Below are 19,654 nucleotides of genomic sequence, written 5' to 3' on the forward strand. Positions count from 1 at the left end.
AAGTGTCTGCACAATGTATGAGCATGTATTAAGTGTCTGCACAATGAGGAAAGTAAATGTCTTCTTCTCTTTCTTACCTCAGGACTAGGCATGTTCTGACTGGTATTGTGAGTTTGTTTGTGCTCTCCTGTTAACCCATAGACAGTTTGAGTATTTGCTGATTTCTCCAACATCTCCAGGGGTCTTTGCTCTTTAATCTTTGGCTGCGGAACAATCCAATCAAACAGTCACAAATCCCTCTGTACATGCACATTTACATTTACAATATGGCTAGTAGTATGGACACTGAAGAGGTTTGATGTATTTCCAATAATTCTACAGCATAAATTGACATTCTGGAGAATTAGGGGTTAGGATTCATTAATTCATTCTTGAATTAAGAGCATTTATTATCTAAGATGGCTGCGGAAAAAATAATTACCTGAACTTGTGCATAAATTGTTTGATTCTCTTCTTGGGCCCCTAAGAGGTTTAGAATAGTATTATTGTAAAGAAACAACTGATCATTATTGTCATCACAGAAAGTGTAAGTGTGACTATTTGTGTGTGTTCTTTGCGAATTCCTTCAGCCAGCGATTGAGTACCTTGAGGATACGGTCCTTTTTATTTCATTAAGACAAAAATACCTTTTTTATGCTTCTTGTAAGAGCAGCATATTACAGAAACTGCTGCTAAAACCACCAGTGGAACAACAGCGATGATTGTGCCAATCATCAAGTGCCAATTGAGAGGACTGTTGCTTTCTTTGGGATTCTCTGCTGAAATGCAAGACATCACATTAATAACTACAGCCATCAGAACAATCATTGAGTGTATCTCAGTATTGAGAATACATTTTAAAGAAATTAATTATATGATGTAAGTTATTTACTTAAGGTTTGCTCATGAGGTGTGCAAATGGGGTTAATCTCTATGGTGTCATTCTTCCAGCTGACTGGGTTACTATGGTTACAAACAACTATGTTCTCTATACAATGCAGGGTTAGAGTCTGCATGTCAGTAGATGTCACTTGCACTTCACTGCAGTTGTTGGTGTGGTAGCTGGTGCTGAGTGTAAGGACATAACCACTACACGAGACATTCACAATACAGGAGTTAACACTGATCATGGTGGCGTTCCAGTTCAGGACAGGAGAATCCACTGGATCTGAAACACATATTTAAGAAAATTTTGCATGAAGATATGGGTTAAATGACTTTTTAAAGAGCATGTTGTAGCAATGCAATGCAGCAAAGATAATTATTCTGGTGCTTTTCTGCTCTCTTGATGCTGAGTGACAAGACTTTCTATTTGACACTTTACTTAAATTCTTTTTAGATGAAGAGAGCTGACTTCTGCTCGACACACCAGAACAACCACTGCATCACATCACATCATATTTTAGTTGATGTAAAACATTGTATTTGCTTCCATTTCCATGTAATAGTAATATTTTTTGCCACTGCAGATTTACTTGAGATTTAAATAAAAATGCATTGTAAACTTTTACTCTGTAAGTAGATGCACAACTAACAATATCCTCCATGTTTCTGCTACATCATAACGCAGATACTCTTGAAATTCTGATCTTAAAAATTGTCCAACAATCACCTATTACTAATACATTGTGTTCAGCAACAATTGTGTCTTTTTCTCCTGTTGTTTGTGCTGTGTAGAGTCCACTGTCGGTCTTCTGCATGTTCTTCAGTGTTAGAGAGAAGGTTTCCGTGTTAAAATCCACTCTGTCCTTATATAAACTGTGAGGTATTAAATCTCCAGGTGGATTTAAAAATCTGACTATATTGTCTGATTTATCATTTATCCAGACAAATCTTGTAAAGTGTGGCAGTGTTTTATTTTTGATGTCCAGCTTAACAGAGTCCCCCGTCTGTACAAACACATGGTTTCTGGATGCTGAGGAGAGAACAAGAAGAGAAGTTATTTAAAAAAAATGTGTCATGCCTTGGTATAAATTGTAACTTTTAATAATACAACAGCTTTTAAACTTTAAATGTATTTATTTAGACCATTCGGGAGCAGACGTCACAGTTACTGTACATCACTGCAGCTGCTTGCACATTGTGGTGGCAGAAATACAGTAAAGTATCTTAAAATACGTCAGTGCCATTGTTGTTTTTCTAAGGTACGTATATATAAAAGCTACTTAGATGTCCTAATTAAGTCATAATCCTGGCTAAATCTAAACCCTGTCTGTGAAACCTGCAGGCCTGAGTATGAAGTATACTTGCTGTATAAAACTGCTAATACTTTACTATACAAAAGTGTACTTTCATAAACTAAAAACTGTGTTACAAGTATTTAAGAACTCTAAACTATCATACCTATACATTCACTTGTAAATTGCAGTACAAATAAAAAATGTATTTGTAAACTAGTTGTGTACTAAAAGTTTACTACTGTTATACTTAAAGTATACTTTATAAACTAAAATGTGGGCAACTTTTGGGCAATGTGGGCAACTCCCAAGTATTGAAATAGTACACTTATAAGTAGCTATACTACTAGTACATTGATGTTAGCATACTTACGACATAAAGTATACCTAAAAATATATTATAAACTTGAGGTATAATTAAAAAAAATAACTCAAGTATATTTTTTGTGGTTTTTTTTTTTCTTTTTTTTTTCTCAGAATTGTGAGATCTTTTATTCTGTGGCTTCCGTAGTAGTCCAGGCAAAATAGCGTTTTACGACAGACAAATTGTAAAAGAATTTTTTTCAGCTTAGATCATTTCTATGAGGTGTCCAGAACAACATACTAAAAGTCCTAAGAAATCCTAGTTGAGGAAATATGTTAAATTCTCATCAATCCGAGATGTGTGCCAATAAGGCCAGGCAACAATACACCCCAATGGGGCTATTTTTTTCCTTTACTCCTATCAAAATGAAACTTTACACAATGAAAGTACCCATGAAAAGTAAAAAAATTTGTATTACAAGTTTCTTTGAAAATTTATTTGAATATGCAAATGAGCTATACACTAATCGAATATGCCCAAAATACACCCAAATAGGCTTAATTTTTTCCTTTACTCCTACCACAATAAAACTTAACATAGTAAAAGTATACATGAAAAGTAACTTTTTTCGTATTACAAGTTTCTTTTGAAATGAATTTGAATATGCACATGAGCGCCACACTTATTGAATATGTCCTAATTTGCATATGAAACACCATTCATATCTATGACAAATACATCGGCTCAATCTTCATCCAATCATCCTACTGCCAATGGGTGATGGCAATGCTGCTTTTAGACTGGCCTCTAACCTGAAAACTGCCTGCTTGGTAGTAACTAAACACATCCTATTCAATGTGATCACAGTCTCTTTCACGGACATAATTTGTAGTAGCCTATTCACAAACTGTTTGCTCAAGCATAGCGTTTTCTTAAATATATCGGTAAAAGAAGCACTTAGAAGGTTGTGGTTTAAAAATTTACATTCTGACATAAACACTCTGTCAGCTATGCTGTTTACTTCTGAATATTATATTTTATTCACGGCCATCAAATGTAGTAACCTAGCCTGCTCCCTGAATTCAGTGCGTTCACAGTCTCTTTCACGGGCACCAAACCAACAATTACTAAAAACACACACAAAAACTGATTTTGCATGGGCATTTTGCAATAGTAGTTATTAAAAACATCGTTAAAATAGTCCAAGTGACTACAGTGGCTCAACCATATGTTTATCAAGCGACGAGAATACTTTTTGTGCGCAAAAAAACAAACAAAACTAACGACTTTATTCCACTATTTATTTTCTTCTCCGTGGGCCTGAGTGACTTCACGTAGTGTTTTAGCGTAGCGCTTCTGTGTTGTACGTCACACGCATCACACACATGACCAGCATCGCCCAATAGTGAGCCTACGCGGTGACGTGCAACAGATGCGCTGCGCTAAAACACTAGGTGAATTCACTCAAGGCCCAGAGAGAAGGAAATGAATAGTGGAATAAAGTCGTTATTTTTGTTTGTTTTTTGCGCACAAAAAGTATTCTCGTCGCTTGATAAGCATATGGTTGAGCCACTGTAGTCACTTGGACTATTTTAACGTCTTTAATAACTATTCTAGGCCAGCAAGTGAGACAGCTCTCAGATTTAATCAAAAATATCTTAATTTGTGTTCCGAAGATGAACGAAAGTCTTACGGGGTTGGAACAACATGATGGTAAGTAATTAAAGACAGAATTTTCATTTTTGGGTGAACTAACCCTTTAAGGTGAATATAAGTGTTTTTGTGGCAAGTGACCCAGGTAAGTGTGGCAAGTGACTTCAAATTGATCGTGTTTATGCATAGATTAACTTACTGAATGGACATGAATGTGTTAGTTATTTGGCCCCTTTTTCTCTACTTGTGACTTTATGGTTTCTTAGTCTGATGCCATGTTGAATTCCATAGATATAAACAAACTGCTTCGTTGTGTCGCATAGACGTCATCATCGTCTTGCTGCTCCCTCCCCATTCTGTGATTGGTTCCCTTTTTGAGGGGAAAATCTGGTCCATGGTATCCAGGCTGCCTAGCAGCTTGAATAAAATCGTGCAACGATCAAGGCAGCAGGGGGAAACCCAGGCTACCATTAGGGTGTATTTTGGGCATATTCGATTAGTATATTGCTCATTTGCATATTCAGGTTCATTTCAAAAGAAACTTGTAATACAAAAAAAGTTACTTTTCATGTATACTTTTTCTATGTAAAGTTGTATTGTAGTAAGAGTAAAGGAAACAATTAAGCCTATTTGGATGTATTTTGGGCATATTCGATTAGTGTATAGCTCATTTGCATATTCAAATAAATTTTCAAAGAAACTTGTAATACAACATTTTTTACTTTTCATGGGTACTTTCATTGTGTAAAGTTTCATTTTGATAGGAGTAAAGGAAAAAAATAGCCCCATTGGGGTGTATTGTTGCCTGGCCTTATTGGCACACATCTCGGATTGATGAGAATTTAACATATTTCCTCAACTAGGATTTCTTAGGACTTTTAGTATGTTGTTCTGGACACCTCATAGAAAGTATCTAAGCTGAAAAAAATTATTTTACAATTAGTTCAACTAATAACACATGAGTTACTTTGCCTGGACTATAGACGTATATCTCAGAACTGTAATTTTCTGCCACTAGGTAGACTCTTCCCACAAAACACATCATCGCTATTTGCAAACACCTCTTTTATGTATTTGTTGTGCATCATTTTTCCACTAGGCCGAGCTGTTATCTTAGTTTCAATATGGAGTTGGCTCAATTTTCCTTCTTTTAATTTTAAAGGTTCCACAAGAGGATTTTCATAGAATAATTATTTTTGGTTCCCCAAAGAACCTTTCAGTGAACAGTTCTTAAACCATTTTTTCCTTAGTGTAAAGAACATTTAATAACATAAAGAAACTTTTTTCCATTATAATGAACCTTTTGAGCAATGATAATGTTCCATGGATGTTAAAGAGTTTTCATCTAACCATCAATACCAATAAAGAACCTTTATTTTGGCATTTTATTCATGGCATTTTAACAAATTCCACATTAATCCATCACTTTAATACCAAGTAACAACCAGACAAAATAGTGATTTTTTTTCACATTCATTGGTAGAGATCTTTCTTTTTTTCTTTTTTTTTTTGTTGTTGTTGTTTGTTTGAACAGAAAGTACTCTTACAGAAGCAGCTTTTCTCTGATGAATTTGTGCTCACTCACCAAGTGGCAGGTTTTTTTTCGTCACCTGCTAAGCAAAATTCTTATGTTCGTACACGGAATTCTAAAGATGTTGATAAAGATAGTAAAGATAACTGAGATAGAGACAGTAGGAAAGCCATGAATGTTTTTACTGCCATGAGGTTGGGCACCTCATCATTGCAGCTTGTCCTGCTTTGAAACGGAAATCTACTGCAGAAAGGCTAACTCTTCAAAGAGTGTGGCCTAGTTGACAGTTGCATATGTTGACCAGAATGTGCATCTTCATCGACTGCTGATTTCGCATTCGAACCGTTCTTTTTTAATGGAACAGTGTCCTTTGAGTCGAAGTCTGAAGCCAAACTCCACTCCTGAATTTGTTCCTTTTGTTTCTGGTTTTCAATATTTTCTTGTTAATAAATCTACTTTTGTTTGACATCATTTATAAGATTGTGAGTAAGCGCACATTCATTTATGTTACGACTGGCCCTAGACAGTTGTAAATCATTTATAATACAAATAAATGCAAATATTAGTGACCTACTCCTTGAATGTCATGTGATCTCCAAATCAGTTTAAGAGAATTTCCGGAATATTTTGAATGTTTGAATATTCTTTATAAACAACATCCATCTAGCCAGTTATGGAAATGAAACAATACAATATGAATACTGTAATGTATTGCATATAATAATAGAAATAATAATTAACCATTAATCATGTGAGCAGCTTTTCATACCTGTGCTGGAGATCAGAATTGTCAAGAAGAGCGTTAGAAGGTGAATAAATTCCATTGCAACAGACAGATTGGATCGATCCAGCTGGGTATATAGCACCTATATACCTATGATATAGCACCTACTTGTCAAGAAGAAGTTGATGGTTTTGTCTGAAACACTCAGTGAACCTTATTTAAGTGGTCTAGCCAAAAATGCATATTACAGCATATTGCAAAAACTAAATGTAATGTTGTAGCCTATACTGTATGTCTGCTGTTCTGCTCTTCGTCACTATTGCCTGTCCTTACTAAAACTGAACTCAAACTGCCCAAAGTGATGCTACTGTAGCACGACACAAGCCCCTTTAAGAGATCAACAAAGGAAGATCTTACTGCTGTAGGCTACGGTTACTAACCACTTTTTTTTATAAACCACTAGACCTTCACAGTGTGAGCGCAGACCTAAGTAGGCTGCACTTGTCAACCTATCAGATTATTTTCAGAAGCCAAAAGTTAAATCTCACCACACGCTGTTGATTTCATCACAATTGTTTGGACATTTTAAGAACATTAAAGTCAAACTCATAAACAAGTCCAAACAACAAGTTTTTCTCCAAAAAAAAAAACGTAAGGGCATTTGGTGTACTGTAGGAGGCCATATAGAACAGCTCATTTAACCTTAATGTCTCATGTCTTTTTCACATGCATCACAAATGTGGGATATACATAGGTCACCCTTTAAGGAGTTTAACTTTGTACAGAAAATAAATTTTTAAAGCTCATGATTTCTCTGCACATGCAAAAATTGTCTCATAAACCATACTTAAAAGAGTATGGGTTGTTTTTTCTGCAGTGCCAGTAAGTATTCTTTTATCTTCAACTTTGCCTAACATTGTGGCCTGTTCAGCTTATAGACAGAGAGAGACAGAGGTGAGAGAGACCGGTGAGACAGATCAGATAACTGAAACTGAAGCCCACGTATATCCTTCCTCTTTCAGAGATGACATGTTGCTACAGAGAGTGCTGCTTAAAAACTCCTGTGATAGATCATGTGATTTTATTTTAAGAAATGGTCAGTGCACAGATGTGGATTTTTTCTTTTGCCTCGCTATATTTTCTGTATTTATACTTATAGATTTCTTTAATATGGGTCTTTTTTAGGCTCACTAGTGGTGTTGTGCTCCCACACAACATCTTTTGAGAAACTAGTCTTGTGATTTGAGCTTCTCCTTATTTGGACATTCTCTAGCTTTGTTCCTCCTTATGTTCTGCCTGACTGACTGGAGGCAAAGGTGTTGTATGTTAATGTGTTTTTTTTTTTTTTTTACTGTACAAAAGCACAAACATATAATATGTTTGTAAAGATTTAGGAAATATGCTAAATTCATATACTTGTTTCTTTAAAAAAAAGTTTTTTTTTTTGAGAAACAAAAGGCTTGTGCAGTGTTTGCGTACTTTACAAGAGATGAAGCAGAATATTTGTTAAGGACACAGAAGTTTCAGACGTTTTCGTGTAGCAGCAGATACATGTTCATTCAATACTTTATGCCTAATACAGTGCCTGTATGTAGAAGAATAAAGTTCAACATACGCCTATATTTACATAACAATAAAGTAAGGTCTGTTTATTTTTATCAGTTTTATTTTGATAAACATGAGTCATAACACAATTACAATTGCATTTAAAGAGCTTTTACTGCTATAAAAACACAGATTTGTGAGCATGAAAGTGTTAGAAAAAAAGGTAAGTTAACGTCATGTCGTATTTACAAGATTTCAACTTGTAAAAAGCATTCACATCCTCGTAGAGCTCGCAATTACAACTTGTAAGATGAGAATTCAGCCGGTCTGGAGAAGCTGCACAGAATGAACCAGCCGGCTGCTCTCCAATCACTCTCCGTCTCTGCAAGTTTCGGAAGGGAATGATTCAGATTTCTCTTGGCACAGCTACTAGAAGATTTACACTTGTCAGACAGGTTGCTCACGTCACATCCACGTCGTCAAGCTCAGTTTGAGTCTGCGCAGTACGCTCAGCCATCAGGAAATGAGTGCTTCACTTTTCTCTGTTGAAGTCTATGGGGTCGCTGTGTCCATTTCTTTTACTGTCTATGGTTTTGTCCCAGCAGTGGGCGAAAACGCCCCCCAAGGTGGGGTAAAATGCCCCCTTTCTTACCTACCTGTTTGCTTCATAGATCAACAGCAAAATGAACAGACTATAGTTTTAAAGCAGGGCTATGCAGTTTCGGGAATTTCTTCGCTGTATTCTCGCTTTTTGCTCGCAGGTTTCTCTATAGAGCTCCCCCTACAGCTTTGGAATAGATATTTGACAACACTGTCGAAAAACTCGTTGGCGATTCTCAGACACCAGAGGCTAGTAGATCAACGACATCAAAGCAGATGGGACATTCTTTAAAACGTCTTCTTCATTCGGGTTCGAACAGCGTGAGGTAGCGCAATAATGACAATAATGCCCACCGGCCCAAAGTTGCAAGGGTGGTTTTTCGGCTCACAGGCGCTTCACTGTAAAAAATGTCTAGCCTCTCCAAGTGAAAAATTTCTAGTGACTGATCACATCTAAATTTTTTAATTGGCCCAAGTGCAATTCTTGTTGCAATAGTCTGTTAACATTGGCTCAATGAGAAATAATACGTCAGACTACCAGTCACTAGAAAATTTTGACTTGGGGATGTAATTTTTTTTTACAGTGTTGGGGGGTGCGAGACGACCACCATTCAACCTGAAAAAAGTCATATAACTATTCCAATGACTCCGAAGCTGTTCGGTTAAGGTAAAAAAGTTACTTAGTTCACCTTTAATCTCTAAAAGTAAAAGGCAAGTAATGTATCAACATGTAGGCTATGTTAATATTTATTTCAGAAATTTCCAAAAGAGCCAAATTTAAGTACCTTCCATCAGTGAGCTAACTGTGCTAGCAATCTAGCTAGCTAATGCTAGCAAATTTTTTCATGTTTTGTTCAAATATTTTGATTTTACCACCTAGTTATACTGCATTAAGTCAATGTAAAACAAAGGATTTGATAGACAGAAATTTGTTATTATAGTAATTATGATAGAGAGAAACTATGCCCCCTGGGGGGTCATTTTACCCCTCAGCGTAGGGGGCGTTTTACTCCACAAGCTATGACTTTTTAAAAAATTGTTTAATTTTTCAAATATAATTATATTCCTTATAAATAACATGCAAACTACAGACTTCACTATTCATCTATCATACATCACTGTGATATCCTGCAGAACAATATTCTCTTAAACACTTGTTTACTAATTTCTGAAAATTATATGTAATCCTCTTCTCTTCAAATATGTAGCTGGTGTCAGCTTCTCCATGGAGATTTGTATATCCCCGTTCAACGTAGTGCATAGCAACAGTAAAAATGTATCTAAAATGTATCTCCCTCTAGTGGTTATTTTGGGAAAAACAGGTGGGGGGGGCGTTTTCCCCCACTATACCCATACCTTTGATAACTTAAATTCACATTATTTTATTTCATTCTAATAAAAGAGATGCAAGTTCTGAAAGGTCCCTTTATGTGACGAATTAAAATTGTAGGGTAACACAGCAAGTTTTACTTGGCCAGAACAATCATACTAAAATACATTTGAGTGTGTTGAAAGTTATGTTAAAGCTACAATATGCAAGAATTTTTTGCCGCTAGAGGGCGCTACATTCCAAACAACAACAACGGCGTAGCTTGATGACGATGTGAAGGAGCGTGGAATGATGGGAACTGTCGTTTTAAACTCCACCGTGGATGTAAATCAGTCAGACGGGAATCGAAAAATCATGTTCATGGATGAGGCGAAGTTCTATTTTTATAATGACACGCTTTTTGTGGCGAGGGGGGCGTGGTTCAGCGCGGTTTGTAATGGGAGAGAGAAGAGACGAGCAAGTAGGTCAAGTGCAAATGACGAACACCTGTGTCTTATTGTTGTGATCCGCTTTTAAGCCGCGCTGGAACGAGAGAAAGACTGGAGAGAAAATTGGACGCAGAGAAAGAAAACTGGCGGATCCGAGCACTCATTTTTGAACTGTTTTGTGCCGTCGCGGTTGCCACGGTGAATGCGCGTTGGGAACGACTTTTGTTTGTTTTGCTTTATTTTAATAAAGTACGAGTCCCTGTCACGCCAACCCCTGTCTTCTTCCTTCCTGACTCTTGAACCTCATCACACTTTTATTTCATTAAAATGAATTAACCGCAAGAAAAGTAAGGTTTAATACTATATTGATTATCATTGATGTTACTGTATGTCGATAACGCTGCGCAGTTTTACGTGTTCTAAACAATTGTTGTAAAAGTACATTCGAACATACCCACATCATTTGCCAAAATACTGATTAAAAACCCTCTGGGGACCAAGCTGTTTTTGGGGCCCTTGAGATGTTCTGACATGCTCTGACATTTGTGCTTTTTTCAGTTATTTATAAACATGTTAATGGCAAAGGTGTAAATTCACTCTATATAGCACAAACAGGCCTACCATAATATGCGAGCAACATGTATGTAGATGTTTGTATTTTTAAGAGAATAATGTTTATGCGTGGTTATTTAAAAAAATTTAAATGAAAGTTGCTGAAATAAGACCACAAAACTCATACAAAATATGTGCCCACAAGACTTTTGACTAATGGATGTTTTCTCTTCGAGTTCTAGCTTCAAAATTATGTGAAAATAGTCTTGCTTTATCGTTCACAAAAAAAAAAATACATTGATTTAAATGGTGTAAAACAGGTTTTGCTTGGAAAGCCAATATGCGAGGGGGAGGAGTAGTTTACACCTTAGTCCCACCCACTCTGCATAATGACTCTGCATAATTAGCCATTCATTCAGGTGTGACACTGACTGAGCCACAATGCAAGGACAAAATATATATTTTGAAGAAGACTTATATTGACCATTTAAGATTTTGCTTACATCTATCTTGTAAATATGTTTAGCTATTTTATTAAAAAGGTTACAATTACAACAATAATTACAATTTCAGCAATATTTCTGCAAAAAAGAACTCTTTCTTTGTAAAAAAAAAAAAAAGATTATAGGCCTACATTTTATCATATGTATTCATTAGTTTTAATATATCCAACATTGGAACATCTTAGTCTATGACTTTATTTTTGACAAAATAGTATTTTATATATATGAGCAGAAAAGCTTATTTGATGTGACAGTATATTCTACAGTAAAAACTGTACCCAAATCTAGTCAACAAAATATTGTCTTTCATACTTCGCCTGACTGTAACGTTGTTTTTATGAAATATTAGGGCATAGCCTATAAATGTTAATTTGCAGTTTAATACGTTGCTTATACAAATACATTTTATTTCAACATATTTCAGTCGATTTTTACTCATCTCAGTAGGCTATAGCAAAGCAGTTTATTCTTTCACACACAGACGCGCGATTCATATTTAGGCTAAACAGTCTTTACAAATATGTACCCTTCATTCATCTCACAGAAATGCGATTCATATTTAGGCTAAACAGTCTTTACAAATATACCCTTCATTCATCTCACAGAAACGCGATTCATATTTAGGCTAAACAATCTTTACAAATATGTACCCTTCATTCATCTCACACAAACGCGATTCATATTATAGAAACACAATTCATCCTTTTGTTTACATAAGCCTACAACGTTATTCCATAAAGTTATTCCACATTAACACTTGAGAAAGGATAACTTAGCCTACCTCACTCCTCAGCGGGAAAATTTTCTCCATAAGGTAGGCTATATTATGCCTCTTTGTTTACACTGATGTGGGCGTTTCACAGACTGAAATGGTTCTCAGAATTTGCGTTTGAATAGCACGCGCTCTCCGGGGAGTGGTCAAATTACTGTGAATCATCTCGTAATGAGCTCGACTGGAGTCGCTCTCTTTTTATACAGATTACAGAAGCTGATAATATTTGTTTTTTATATAAATTACTTCATTTAAAAGCTGCGATCTCAAGCTTTATGCCCGTGGGTCTGTTTGCCTGTTTGACTGAATTTTCGCGGAGTTATAGATCATTTTCGAACGCGTTTCAAATGGGAGTTTACTGACAGAGAGAAGGCAGAAATAGCATCATGTTAGTTTTTCTTTATTTGTCAAAAAGCAAAACACTTAATTTTTATTGTGAGTATACAGAAAAAAAATAGAAACTGAACAGGATCGATTGATGTATTACACGAAAATGAAAGATCAAAATTAACAGAGCATTTTGTGTTTATTTTTCATTGCTAAAAAAAAAAAACGAGCAAAACGCGCGGGCGCGTTTTTGGTCCCCAGAGGGTTAATCTTTATGTATAACACATGCTATATTTATTTACCTGGCCATAAACACCAGATGTGATAAACAATGTCAATAAACTAAACACAAATCTAAAGAAATAATACTTCCCTTACATAACCATCACTATTACCGAATGCTACATTTGGAAAATATAAAATTAAGCATGCTTTGTCGACAGAACCAGCTGCAATCGGTAAAGAATAATTGTGTTCCATAACGACTGCACGAAACAAGCTAACGTTTGTTGCTTGATAGACGCTACAACTACAACTTCCGCATTTGTCCAGAGGTGCGTTCCATTCGACCATAAGTGGACTGCGAAGTGGACTTCACAGGGTATTCCGCCATCTTAAGTGAGATTCCAATCCGAAGGGAGCGAACATGTTTAGTTCGAAGGGCACTGCGCACGGCATAGGGAATAAGGGAACATCGATACATCACTTCACAGGAAGTGGAGAGCGATGATCACCCAACTGTCATTTCGCGCACCACGTCATCACCAGTCAGAACGGTCATAACTAACGATTAGTTTACGTATGTGTGTAAGTATTCATACGTTTCGCCATAGTATTTTTAACGGTTATTGTTGTGAATATTACATATACTATTTTTGATGATTATAATTTACCTCAGTGAATGCAGCCAGCTTAGCTAGTTTGTGATTTTATTTTAGGTAGTTGTAGAATAGTGCAATATAATTGTAAATATATAATATAATAATACAAATTTAAATATGAATGTAGTCCTATATATATTTATGTAATCTGCATATGGTCGAATGGAACGCACCTGTGGACAAATGCGGAAGTTGTAGTTGTAGCGTCTATCAAGCAACAAACGTTAGCTTGTTTCGCCCCGTCGTTGACTTTCTTTGATGACGTTTGCAGGGCGTTTCAAATGAGCGGTTATTGTCAGTGAAGTCCACTTCAACTGATATACCGTGCTCAGGGAGTATGGTGCGTATGGACCCTGTCGAATGGAACGCACCTCAGGACTCCACGCAGTACGAGCGGAAACAGAGGGTAACGCGGATATGACGCAATTGACCAGCTCTCCCCTGCTCTAACGCCCCGTTTCCTTGGTTAAAATCGCAATTTTCTCACGATTTAAAAATAGTTGGAAACATTTGGGATATTGTAAGTAATCAACTTAACAAAATATATAACACTGGCCTTGAGATTATGGGATATTTTAATGCAAAATTCTTGCATATTGTACCTTTAATGTAACTCTGTGCATTAACTTGGTGACTGCAACGTTGTATATTGCAGTTAGCTAGATCAATGTTAGAATTAAGCAATAAGCCCCACGAAGCCATGTTTTACAGTGGATTTAGAACAGCTAAGGGGGTTTTAGGCACTTGTTTAACTCCGCTTCGTGTCGTGCCACATCCCTTAGCTGTTCTAAACACTGTAAAACACGACTTCAAGGGGCTTATTGCTTTTATAAAACGGTTACTCCATAAAAATATTCATTTTAATATTTATTTTATTCATAAAATAAACACTAGGAACAAAAAATATAACGTTATAACACATTGGCCGTTTCTCAATATGCGTTCTTGTCTGTACTTGTGTTCTTTTGGACTTGTGAAACCTGTGAAAAATGTGCTCAAACGTTTTCGAAGTGAGAATCTCCTTAAGCGTTGCTTTATTGTTATATACATTACATTGTAGTGTACAGTTGTAAAGTAACGTTAATCCCTTTAGCTGAGGGTAGGCTTGGGCGATAAAGCCTGGCTGTTATCGTCAATAATTCTCGTTATGTTTGGGTACTGCAGACGGCGTCTGTGCGGGGGTATTATTGCGCAATACCAGCAAGAACACATCGTCTCAAACTGTCAGCAGCGTTCTGTCTGCTCGTCACCTTGTGAGTTCATTCTTCCAAGAACAACTAGCAAGAGCGTTCTCCCCAAGAACACAAGTCCGTTCTTTGCATTCTTGGTTTTGAGACACACCCATTTATTCCTCCACCAAGCAATATAGAATAGAATAGAATCGGGCATTTATATAGCGCTTTACAATCATGTCAGGGGGTCTCTCCTCAACCACCACCAGTGTGCAGCATCCACTTGGATGATGTGACGGCAGCCACAGTACAACGGCGCTAGTGCGCTCACCACACACCGGATATAGGTGGAGAGAGGAGAGAGTGATAGAGCCAATTCAATGTAAGGGGATTATTAGGAGGCCATGATTGGTAAGGGCCAATGGTGGAATGTGGCCAGGACACCGGGGTTACACCCCTACTCTTTACGAGAAATGCCATGGGATTTTTAATGACCACAGAGAGTCAGGACCTCGGTTTAACGTCTCATCCGAAGGACGGTGCTCTTTTGACAGTATAGTGTCCCTGTCACTACACTGGGGCGTTAGGACCCACACAGACCACAGGGTGAGCACCCCCTGCTGGCCTCACTAACACCTCTTCCAGCAGCAACCTGGTTTTCTCAGGAGGTCTCCCATCCAGGTACTAACCAGGCTCAGCCCTGCTTAGCTTCAGTGGGCAACCAGTCTTGGGCTACAGGATGATATGGCTGCTGGCCATGTAGTTCCAAATAGGTTGCTAAGCAACACATGCAGCAACAAAGAATCACAGACGGCAGTTGTGCAGTAATACTAATGTAATGCGGTCACAGGTGTATGTTTGTTGAGTAATTTACAATGGCTTCGAACGCGGCTCAACCAATCAGAATCAAGGACCGGAACTATCCGTTTCATAATATCATAATAATAACAGCTGGATGACTTGTGTTGCTAAATGGCATGCAATTCATTTTAAAATATATTGTATGGTGGAGAAAATGCTGTATTACTGTTACTACAAATAAAGCTCTTTCTGATTATGCTATGTAAGCCAAAATAGTGTTGTCTCCCTACAGACATGATGCAGACATGTTTTACTTGCGTTAAATCAAGAAAACAAGAGATTCAAACAAAGACTATGAGCTATATAACAATGATTAGTTTTCTGTCGAGAAAGTATCCAAACTGTTGCTCACTTGTCCAATAAACTGCATAATATATTAAAGTGTCTTTGGTGTATCCCTGGTTTACTACGGAAGTAAAATTGAAATCAAGGGTGGACATGATGTCATTGATAGGTGACGCAATGACATGGGCCGGGCCGTTACATGGTTGAAATTTCTCTGGATTAAAACATTGTTGGAAACATTCGGGATAATGTAGGTTGTAGCAAATTAGCTCTAAAGAAATATTAACAATTAATTATAACTTGTTAATTGACTATGAAAATTTGGATCAGTTAATAGAATTAACTTAATGTAGTAAAAATTAATATACAATCAACCCACCTGTTCGTCCCGTGAACACTCAGCGTTAATTGTTTATTAATTCTACGAAATATTTTATTTTCCGGGGGAGGAAAATGTCTTTCTTACGGTACAGTACTACTAAGAGCCTTAAATCGTAAAAGAAACTTTATTGCAAGCAGAGAATCAGAACCAAATACGTATTGTGCACAAGTTTTAATAACTAAATCACAAACATAACTAATCTAAACACACATACATACATGCATAGGTAAAATGGTGAGTGACAGAATGGAACCGGAAGCAGGAAATGGAACTATGGAAAAGATCCATTTAACTATGAAAAGAACCATCAGCTTATCATTTTCAGAGCACCTCATTAAATGTATGCTTGCATGGCCTTCGCAGTGGAAACATTTCGTGAAGTTCCTGAAGGAGGATTTTGATGGTTCCATTAGTCTCAATCGATTTCTTCGGCGTTGAATGAAGAAAAGTTGATCAACCCAAAGAAGCAGCAGTAGAAGCCAGAAGAAGAGAGGATGGGTCGCTGTGAATGTGTCTCTAATAAAGCCTGAGAAAAGCCTCACCTCCAAGCAAGAAAATTCCTCTGTTGTTGATTTTTGGATCTTTGTTTTAAGCGTGCTCATTTGCATGTGCAGCTGGATTGGTTGCTCATGAAGAAAATATGAAAGATTCTTGTAATACTAATATGTTGCGCATGCCATCGACATAACATGTTCGCAATTATTACGATCTTCAAAGTACCAATTTATAGAGATCAAACATGATATAGATGAGGTTACATTGACCGTTGTCTCTATCATAAAATACACAGTATCAAAAAAATAATAGAATTAAAAGACACTACACAAGACAGTAAATCATTCACACAATGTTCTGGGATGCATGTTCATTTATAGGTCAGTTTGTCTATTTTTTGCTTTAAAGCTTATTTGTTAAATGTAACAAATAGTTATGTGTCTGATTGTCTCAGTTGTTACAAAGTACACAAGTCCAAAAAAAAAATAACAACATTGTTTTAGTCCCTTAGATCCCTTTTAAGCTAACAATACAGTTATTTTTTTGTTTGTCTGTAGCTCAAATCATCATTGTACCCAAAAGAAAAAGGAAAATGATCCAAGTAAGAGAAACAGATCCCGTGGTTGATCCATGACTGCTTGTCCCTAAGAAGAAATGGTATAAGAAATGTACGAATCTGTTAGTTCGTTATAATGAAGGTAAAAAAATTTTTTTTTTTAAAAAGCTTTTTACATTTTTTATATAGACTTTAAATTAGTTCAGAATGTGCTAATCTGAACACTACAAAATTATGTTCAACTATGAGCTGAAGTGCTCAAATCTACTCAAATTATTGAGTAGATTGTAAAGTTCTGAATTCTAAATTTGACAACAAAACTCCCTGATTACTTACCAACAGTTACATTATATTGACCAATAATAATATTTGATTCTCCACTTGCTCTTGCTCTGTAGAGTCCACTGTCTGTCTCCTGCATGTTCTTTAGTGTTAGGGAGTAGTTTACAGTATTGAAATCCACTCTCCCCTTGTAGGAAGGGTAAATAATTTCGGATTTTGTTTTAACAGTGAATGAGACTACAACAGAATTATCTTCTAATCCATATATCCAATCCAAATGATCAAATGTCTTATCTGCATGTTTTTGTACTGTCAGCTGAACAGATTGTCCTCTCTGGACAGTTATTGCAGATGGTTGGATTATGTCACTGGATACTGTGGGGAGAAAAAAAGCAAGTATTATGACAATGTACAGTATTGCTTAATTCAAAGAGGACCTATTATGCTTTATTAAAACATTTTTAGTGTCTAGTGTTGCTCTTTTAGTGTGAAAGTTAAAAAGCACAAAGTCACTCCAAAGGGATTTATCAATAAGCATTCCCTTACAGAACAAAAATATATTTTCCATATATGAATGATCAATATATTAAATGGTTTAACGTTATATTTGAAAATATACAGATTAATATAGTGTTATTTTACAAAATATTGAATGATACATAAGGAATTCCCGCTTTTCATATATTGAAAAATATGTGACAATATATTTACTAATATATCATAATGTATTTTAATTTTATATTAAGTAATACACTTGATATATAGATGTATATGTGATCAGATATGGTACTGCATGTGTAATATATTGCAGATATATGTACTCATGCAACTTAATCACAAATATAAAGAGAAACATATAATGCAATATATATATTATAAATGTTTAATATTTTCAAGCTAGTAGTCAGTAGCACAAGCACACCTACATGTACTAAAGTATTAAGCCAAGAGTCTATCACTGTACTTAGGAATGCGCAGCAATTACTATTAAAATATATTAATTACAGTCTTAATGGAGTTTGGCCAATAGTCAACTTAACAACAGGCTCTGCTCTTCAGGACAACGGTAACCCCAAAAACTCAAACATACCAAAAAAACATTTTAAATGAAAAAAATAATAGGCCATCTCCCCCTAAATTAATATTGAGCAAACCACATTAAATAACACTTAATTTTTACATTTGCTCTCCTTTAACAGTCTGAAGCAAAGCATGCTGAGAACAAGAAATCTGTTGTAGCACTCTCAGAAAAAAAGGTACAAAAGCTGTCACTGTGGCGGTACCTTTTCAAAAGGTACACCTTTGTACCTAAAAAGTGCATTTAAGTCCCTCAAAGGTACATATTAGTACCTAAATGGTACATATTAGAACCCTTTTGAAGCGTACTGTTCCAGTGACAGCTTTTTTTTTCTGAGAGTGTAACTCATTCCTTGAATGTGTGTGTGTGTGTGTGTGTGTAACACTATAAAGTATAAAACTTTGTGAATATTACATGTAATGCTATTTTTTGTATTCATTGATAAATATTTTATATTCATTAATATAGCCACATGGTCAATGCATATATTGCAGTATAATGAAAAATATAAGCACTAGTTTCCCATATATGGAAATCTAATATGTAATAAAGTATATCGCATTATATTGTGCAGTATATTCCCATATATTTTGGTTCCGTAAGGGTTGCCACAGCTATATGGCCAGATCTGAGTCGGAGTCTGGTTGCGCTCTGAGGCTAAGCAGGGTTCAGCCTGGTCGATACCAGTTTATATCAATAAATATTAATCAGTAAGAATGTACTTTGAATAGTATAAAGGGTCTTGGTACCTGTGTTGAAGATCAGTTGACTGATATACGTCACAACGACGATCAGAAGTAGATGCGTTAATGCCATTTTTAATAAACCAGCAGGTTCACGCTCACACTGCCATCGCCTCAGAAGGGGAAGTGTTTACAGGAAGTTAACTTTACTACCGCAATCTTTTCAACACGCGAGCATTAAACAGAATTTGCAATAAATACAGATATATATTTTAACAGGTCTGCTGGTTCAAGTTGACACCAGCTTGAAAAATATGGTGACAGACAGTTGATTGTATAGCGATTGACTTACACAGTATTTTTTCCCCTACTTTTACCAATATTCTTCATAATATCTTTTGTGTTCAACAGAAGAAAAAAACTCACACAGGTTTGGGACAACTTGAGGGTTTGTAAACGATGACAAAAGTAGCACTTTTTTGGATGACCTATCCTTTTAAGATGAATATTAGCTGGTAACAAAGACACTTAAACGTAAACCTTGAGGAAGATCC

The 19,654-nt window shown here is 36.1% G+C and overlaps 1 protein-coding gene and 1 long non-coding RNA gene across 4 annotated transcripts in view; both read right to left on the minus strand.

Moving 5' to 3' along the window:
* Positions 1–6,809, minus strand: part of LOC311292349 (CD48 antigen-like) — a 36,081-nt gene extending 29,272 nt beyond the window's left edge. Inside the window, exons 1-6 of one of the 3 annotated variants that reach the window (XM_084412015.1) lie at positions 6,414–6,809; positions 1,592–1,894; positions 872–1,147; positions 627–755; positions 422–462; positions 78–203 (exon numbers count right to left, since the gene is read on the minus strand). In XM_084412015.1, coding sequence (XP_084268141.1) covers positions 78–203; positions 422–462; positions 627–755; positions 872–1,147; positions 1,592–1,894; positions 6,414–6,468 — 930 coding nt within the window. In that variant the 5' untranslated portion in view covers positions 6,469–6,809. Of the gene's footprint in view, positions 1–77; positions 204–421; positions 463–626; positions 759–871; positions 1,148–1,591; positions 1,895–6,413 lie in introns of all 3 variants that reach the window. The other 2 variants (XM_084412014.1, XM_084412016.1) reach the window with 2 other exon arrangements.
* Positions 6,810–16,116: 9,307 nt separating this feature from the next.
* Positions 16,117–19,289, minus strand: LOC311292904. Its single transcript, XR_014627843.1, has 3 exons — positions 19,167–19,289; positions 17,394–17,714; positions 16,117–17,145 (listed from the first exon to the last, which is right to left on the minus strand). It is a non-coding gene; the product is annotated as an uncharacterized lncRNA (long non-coding RNA).
* Positions 19,290–19,654: the final 365 nt, after the last annotated feature.

Source organism: Rutilus rutilus (assembly GCF_951802725.1).
Source record: "Rutilus rutilus genome assembly, chromosome: 6".
NCBI classification, from domain to species: domain Eukaryota; kingdom Metazoa; phylum Chordata; class Actinopteri; order Cypriniformes; family Leuciscidae; genus Rutilus; species Rutilus rutilus.